General features: G+C 37.7%; 1 protein-coding gene across 4 annotated transcripts; it reads left to right on the top strand.

Moving 5' to 3' along the window:
- The first annotated feature begins 2,975 nt into the window (after positions 1 to 2,975).
- Positions 2,976 to 6,876, top strand: sult2st3 (sulfotransferase family 2, cytosolic sulfotransferase 3). Of its 4 annotated transcripts, none has more exons than XM_056762497.1 (7): positions 2,976 to 2,993; positions 3,920 to 4,140; positions 4,985 to 5,193; positions 5,635 to 5,761; positions 6,209 to 6,303; positions 6,395 to 6,575; positions 6,697 to 6,876. In XM_056762497.1, exons 2-7 carry the CDS (start codon positions 4,002 to 4,004, stop codon positions 6,810 to 6,812), a joined length of 867 nt encoding a protein of 288 aa, XP_056618475.1. In that variant the 5' UTR covers positions 2,976 to 2,993; positions 3,920 to 4,001; the 3' UTR covers positions 6,813 to 6,876. The 4 variants fall into 4 exon arrangements, with proteins under 4 accessions (XP_056618475.1, XP_056618473.1, XP_056618472.1 ...); XM_056762495.1 differs by lacking the exon at positions 2,976 to 2,993 and adding an exon at positions 3,026 to 3,164; XM_056762494.1 differs by lacking the exon at positions 2,976 to 2,993 and having other exon boundaries at positions 3,745 to 4,140.

Here is a 6,876-nt window from a genome sequence, read left to right as displayed (position 1 = left end):
GATCATTTGTAATTGTTTATTTGGGATTTAACTTTTTAGAGGGAGAAATAAGAGTGTGTATACCTCAATGTGAATAGTGCAGTTGTTGACACTGTTTATCATTTGCTTGCCCTCATGTTGTTTGGGTAGCCGTTTGCATCCATTTTCCTCTGTGGGATAAAAACTGCTTTGAAAAGACCGATCAAATCCCACTGGAGTTTCACTCTTGGCTTCAGGTCACTCTCTCACATGTCTAGCATTACCGGTCTTGTGAAAAGGCTTTTGTGAGACTGCTGACTCGCCATACATCTAATACAGAAAGAGCAGAATCAACACAACTACTACATGAATCTCGCATGCACGTTTTTAACTCACAACTTAAATGATGACACTTTGACTTAAAGGGGTACATTTAGATGTAATACAATGTGTATACATGATTTAAGGTTAAAAAACGCTGTATTTTCCACATACCGTGTATGTTTGTGTCTCCTCTTTGCTCCGAAATTCTGAAATTTTACAAAGCTCTTCGATCTGAAAAGCGAGGTGTGCTATGATTGGCCATGTCACTAGTGCGTAGTGATTGGTCGAATACTGCACGGAAATGTAACGCCTCTTACCATATGCGGAACATCTGGCTGCGACGGTACAATGAGATTTACAAGACCACTCACCTTACTTGCGTATACATTTGGGCGGTCTTAGTCAAATCATACCACAAAGTGACGTACATGCGAGGGGGTGTGGTTACACGAGGCGTTTCAGGCAGGTCTGGATTCGCATTCGCTATAGATAGAATGCATCTTTTGTTAAGATACTTACTTTTTTGCAATTTTACGTGTCTAATACATGCATGGGCAACTTATAACACAACAAAGACACAGAAAAACACGTATTTCAGCTATATGACCCCTTTAAGTACCTGGGGCCAGATTCATGAACGAGTTCTTGAGTCAAAACATATGATTGTTCTTAAGATAAATTATAGGAAGTTCATAAGAATGTTCCTACTTAAGTTAAATTCCTAGTAACTTTAACCGCCCTCTTGTATTTCCTTGGTTATACTGGTGGGTTAATCTTCAAAACATACTCTTTATATACAGTGATTCGCACTCAGAAAGAAGTATTATATTAATTATTTTTATTCCATGATGGGAGGCAAGATAACGCAGACGTTTTGGCTCATGCCTTCTTCAGTGAGTTACCTACTTAAGTTCTCAAATATTTTCTTAAAAATTTTGACTTAAAGGACCCATCAGATGAAAGCATTTTTTGCTGTGTTTAAGTGCTGTAATCAGGTCCCCGGTGCATCTTGCAACCCAGAAAAGGTTATAAACAAGATCACAGTAACTTTGTTTTGGTAAGACTTTCTCTGCAAGCATGTAAGAAATCGAGCCGTTCAGATTTCGCTCCTGATATGACGTAGACGCTGCTCTTATTATAATATTACCGCCCCTTTTAATCTACATAATTCCACCCACGGTGGGTTAACCCTTTTTTCAACCTGGGACAGTACAAGCAGGATTAGCTTCAAAGTTGTTCCTCAAGAGGGATCGAGAGACAAAACTGCCGATCTAAGTAAAATGTATCAACAGTCTGAATTGAGGTACATGTACTGTGTATATATAGGACGATAACGTTAGCATATGATAGCGAAGGGAGCCATGTCAGTCACGAGCTAAATAGAACATTCAAAGCCATTGTTAAACCATGGGCGGAAATCTCTTTTAATAGTAGGGGGGGACAATACATATAAAATTTCTCAAGAGCAATTTTTGAAGGGGACACAAATAACACAGTCAAAATTGTACTTACTACGACACAAAGCAACAATATGCATTAGGTTTATAGGTTTTTCATGCAGACTTGCAGTCATATTATAACTGAATTGAAATTGTGAACAATAAAGCTTTTTTCCATTTATATATATGTTTTGTCTTTGTTGTGAAGACAGGAACTACCCATGATACTACATGTTGACATTGAGTCTCTTTTTAAACACTTTTAAACTTTTAAAATGTTATCCTTATTTATACTGCAACATTGTTTGACAAAGTAAACGTACATCGACATCATTGAGTGCTTGTTACTTTCAGCTGGCTCCGCCAACAAACTTTGTTCATGTTCGTGTACCGAAACAAACTTAAATTCTGTGTTATACTCGATGATGAATCGCCCGAGTTTCAGTAAACTGAATGTTTAGTTTATCCGCCGCGCACATACTGCACACAATAGATGCTGAGAAAACGATCCACTCCATCTGAATGAAAGCTGAGCACCTTTTGTGGACGCTAGATATAGTGCCAACGTCACAAAACTGTAACCGGTATGTTCGCGGCTGTGTGTGACACGGGACCTGAATGGCGGGATCGGTGGCTAAGTGTTGCGGTTAATGTTCACATCATGCAAGGTCGCTTAAAATATAATAATGAAAGCGAAACGGCTTCGGCGTGTTAGTGTCAGTGTGTGAAGTCCTATGTAACAAGCTAACGTTAACTAGCTAAGTAACGTTTAAATCGCTAACATAGCAGATTCATGGAAAATGCATCGTTAAACAGCATTTTCTGAAACAACTAATTTATTAATGAATCAGCATCAACTACATTAAAGAGAATCACTTCATTTAAAGTGAATAAAATAGACTTCTTACTGGAGTTCAACAACCACTGATGAACTGAGCCGCATATCTGACTTGAATGTGTTTTGCAATGCGCAGGTGATATGAACGTGGAGAGCAGGCATTGGGCCAAACCATTGTGAGAGGCAGGGGAGGGGGAACTCAACAGTTTCTAAATTTAAAACGCATTTTTGCTTTTGTATTTTCTACTAATTACGCAATTAGATTAGATTAACATCAATTTATTTATGACAATAAAGAATTTAATTGATCGAGGGGGGGACAACTCTCGGATAGAGGGGGACATGTCCCCTCCGTCCCCCCCCCGGGATTTACGCCTATGTGTTAAACTATGTTATAATATGTTATCTGGCAAATGTGCACTTGGACTTTAGCTGTAGTTGTTAATACATTATGTGCGTTATTATGTTCAGCTGTGGCAAGCTGCTTGTTTTGCTAATGAATAGGGGCGAACTCTGCGATTAGTTTCGGTTGAAAAGTCTCAAATAATTTGTCCTTTGGCTGAAGAATCTGTCAGATCTGCAAGTGTGCATTCCCTGGATTTTAGGCAAGCATACACACGCAACGTGAGCGCTGTTTACTGACGATTCGAGAGCTTTTAACAAAACTAACCACAGAGCAGTTCAGGAAACGTCATTTAGCCCAACCATTACCATACTACACGTGTGTGGTTTTGACACGCCGCCGTTAGGTTTTTTTCGGGAATATAAAGCGTTCCTAACTTTTTTCATAAATTAGAATTTAAGAACCATCTCAAAATACCACCACTTTACCATGTGTAAACATACTTCTTACAGTTATCTGTCTGTCAGTCTTTTATTTTTCCTTCTGCACCTGAAATGCTAAAACATAATTGAAGTGTTTCTTCATTTCTCTCACATCTGTCTGTCTATTCATCTTTTTGTTTTCTCTTCTCTCTTCTGTTCTTTTGCCCAGTTCTTGTATTTCATTTTTTCTTATTCTGTCTTTTTAATCTTCCTCTATATAGCCTAAATCTCTTTGTCTATCAACCTTTGTTTTTTTCTTCCTGCACTCTTTAAATGCCTCCAAATGGATCATCTGTCAGTCTGTTTTTCCTGTTAGTCAACTTTTTAGGTTTCCCACAGTTTCTATTTTCTTTTTTTTATTCATTCTTTCCTCATTTCGATTTGTCTGTCTGTCTTATATCTATCGCTTCTTTTTGGACTTTTTTCATATTTATTTTTTAATGTTGGTATTTTTGTGTGGTTTCCTAGCAGTGTGTTCTGTGTAACCTCAACACAACCTTTCCGCTGAACTCCTCACTCTATATGACTCCTGTAGGTTTAATGCTCTCCGTATCTCCGCCCATCCGAACACAAGTGAATTCGGACGTGACACTGCGAACAAACGTCCTTGTGTCACTATGGCTGATGCCGAGTTAAGTCTGCTGTACCACGGTCTCATCTTGCCCAAGGAAACTCATTCACAGGAAAGCCTCGACTACATGGAGAATCTAACATTCAAAGATGACGATGTCGTCGGCGTTACCTATCCCAAATCTGGTAAGATTACAATGAATAGGGAGGTTCTCCTCCTGATGCTCAGAATGCAATGTGTCCTTTTACTTAACGTCATCTTCGGCGTATGCGCAAGCAAGTCTGTCAGTTTGCGAAACAAAATTGTCTTTCGCAAAGTATGCGACGGTTAAACGACGCCAAACCATCATAGACCGTCACAGTGTCACGTGGGAATAAGTGACGTGTAGATACATGTATATATAGAGGTATTTTGAGTCTGGAGATCACAATCACCAAAATCAAACGCCCAGTTGGCTGAAGTATTGATTTATGTTAATTATGGGAAGTTTCAATTATATTCATTATCATGGACTAATGTTTCCAAAGGAGAGTCATAACGAAAAAAGTTTGGAATATTTTGAGAAATTTAATCTAAATGATGATGACCTGATTGCTATTACCTACCCTAAATCTGGTAAAGTGTTTTTTCTTTGGTTTGTTTTCATGGCACTTGGTATAGTAAAAAAAAAAACATTAAACACAAGTTGTTGTTTTTTGCGGATTTTTTCAATATTTGTTTGGCCTTGCTGTAGTTTAACTTTGAATTCCATACAAAATCTAAAAAAAAATTGTGGGAAAAATGTAGTAAACATGATTATTGGTGTATTGATTACCATTAGCAAAATCATTGTTTTACAGCAGTGAACATTTTTTGTTTTGTATAAACTGTAGTTGCCTAAGTGGGATATGGGGTAACTCTAGTTTCTGTAGTTGCCATTGCACATTTGTGGTAACTGGTTTTACTTCAGATATATGGTTACTGCAGTAAAACTGTGGTTGGTTTTTGTAATATCTACAAAGATTAACAGTATTTCTTTGTGTGTTTCAGGTACCACATGGATGCAGGAAATTCTTCCTCCGCTCCTGCGTGGAGGAGATCTGACTGCTGTGAAGACCATCCCGAACTGGGACAGGGTCCCATGGATGGAGGAGACTCGAGCACCCCTCGTCATGGATAAGATCCCCTCACCTCGAGCCATGGTATCCCACATGCCTTATCAACTGATGCCCCCCTCATTCTTCACCTCTAAGGCTAAGGTACGGAAAATAGATCTGCAGTCAGCAATCCTGAGCTAAATTGTTTTCAATTATAAGTGGGATAGGCACCTGCTGTTCATTAATACAGCTAAATACAGCTTAATCACTAAAGTATAATATCAATTACCTAGTTTAATCTTTTATATTTGTATTTAGGCATCTGTATTTACTGCATTATTTATTTGCTTGAAAAACATCTTGGGCTGGTTCAGCTTAAGACAAACAGATATACATGTACATCCTGTTCATTTGGCAGATGCTTTTCTCTGTTAACATATGGGCAAAAGGTGCAATGTAAATAAAAACTGTTTGTAGTTATAGTAATGTGTATTGACATTTTATTTTTTTAAAAACCTAGTAGCATGACACAATAGATTGAAATAAAAAATTCTTTGAATACCTGCATTGCATGTTTTTATGTGAAATCTTGTCTTTCACCAGGTAATCTATGTTACTCGCAATCCCAAAGATGTGTTAGTTTCATCTTTCCACTTTCATAAAATGGCCAGTTTCCTCGATGAACCTGGAACATTTGAAGAATTCACTGACAAGTTCCTGGCAGGAAAAGGTTAGACTTTAAAAAGCTTTTAATGTTTATAAAATGGACAGTTTTCCCCCAGTTCAATTCATAGTTTACACAAAAAGAAAGACTCTTTCATTTATTCACCATCACATGGTTCAATACCTGTATTACGTTTTGAGAAATGTCTCCGTGGTTCTGTGTCTTTGCACTGGAAGTCAGTGTGGGCCAATGTTTTTCGCTTACCAACATTATCTTCTTCGCTGAAGAAGACAGTCATACAGGTTTGGAATGACGTGACGGTGAATAAACAATAAAATAATTTTCCTATTTGGGTGGACAGTCTTTATAAGATCTGTTTTTATTTGCCCCTTACCAATGGTAAAACCACTTACACACAATATTGTTGGAACTATTTTATTGTCATTTTTACAGTAAAAATAGATGCAGAATGACATCATAAATATTGTAATGTAAAACAACTTTATTGCCCAGTGCTTTTTGGAAAGTGGACTGACCATGTGAAAAGTTGGAGAAACCCTGATCTTGGGGAAAGAATTCTCTACGTCACCTATGAAGAAATGATTCAGGTAAAATAAAATATATTTTATGTATTCAGCTACCAATTCCACGTACAATATTTTCAAAATAAAATTCACGTTGTTTTTCTTGGAATGGCAGGACCTTCGTGGAGTTCTGAAGCGGATGTTGAACTTCCTCGGTCGTCAGCTCAGCACAGAGGCTTTGGATTCTGTGGTCAATCACTGCTCATTTAAAAATATGAAAACAAATAACATGTCAAACTATTCTCTTGTGCCGGAAGAGATCATGGATAGCAAGAAATCATCCTTTCTCAGAAAAGGTAAATGGATTTACACTGATTCATGTTTGACAGCAACTGGTCGAAATGTATACTTCTAGTTTATTTATTCTAGTTTACTCTTTTTTTTTTTCCCTGACTGAAACGTTCTGCATGTTTTAAGGTATCTCTGGAGACTGGAAAAATCACTTCAGCCCTGAACTTGATGACAAGTTCACAGCAGCAATTCAAGAGGAGCTGAAAGACAGTAACATCAAATTCCCGTGGGATGACGAATGAGACAGAATCTCTTTAACTGACATCTCCGTGAACATGAAAATAAAAAGTTGTAGTAGGAACTTGC

This window comes from Triplophysa dalaica, chromosome 12, assembly GCF_015846415.1.
Source record: "Triplophysa dalaica isolate WHDGS20190420 chromosome 12, ASM1584641v1, whole genome shotgun sequence".
In the NCBI taxonomy this organism is placed as follows: Eukaryota; Metazoa; Chordata; class Actinopteri; order Cypriniformes; family Nemacheilidae; genus Triplophysa; species Triplophysa dalaica.
This window is presented reverse-complemented; position numbering and strand designations above follow the sequence as displayed.

Coding starts and splice junctions, on each gene's coding strand:
- sult2st3 (XM_056762493.1), top strand. CDS start 4,426: ATGTTAATTATGGGAAGTTTCAATTATATTCATTATCATGGACTAATG. Junction 5,194..5,634: donor TCTTCACCTCTAAGGCTAAG/GTACGGAAAATA, acceptor GTCTTTCACCAG/GTAATCTATGTTACTCGCAA. Junction 6,304..6,394: donor CCTATGAAGAAATGATTCAG/GTAAAATAAAAT, acceptor TTGGAATGGCAG/GACCTTCGTGGAGTTCTGAA.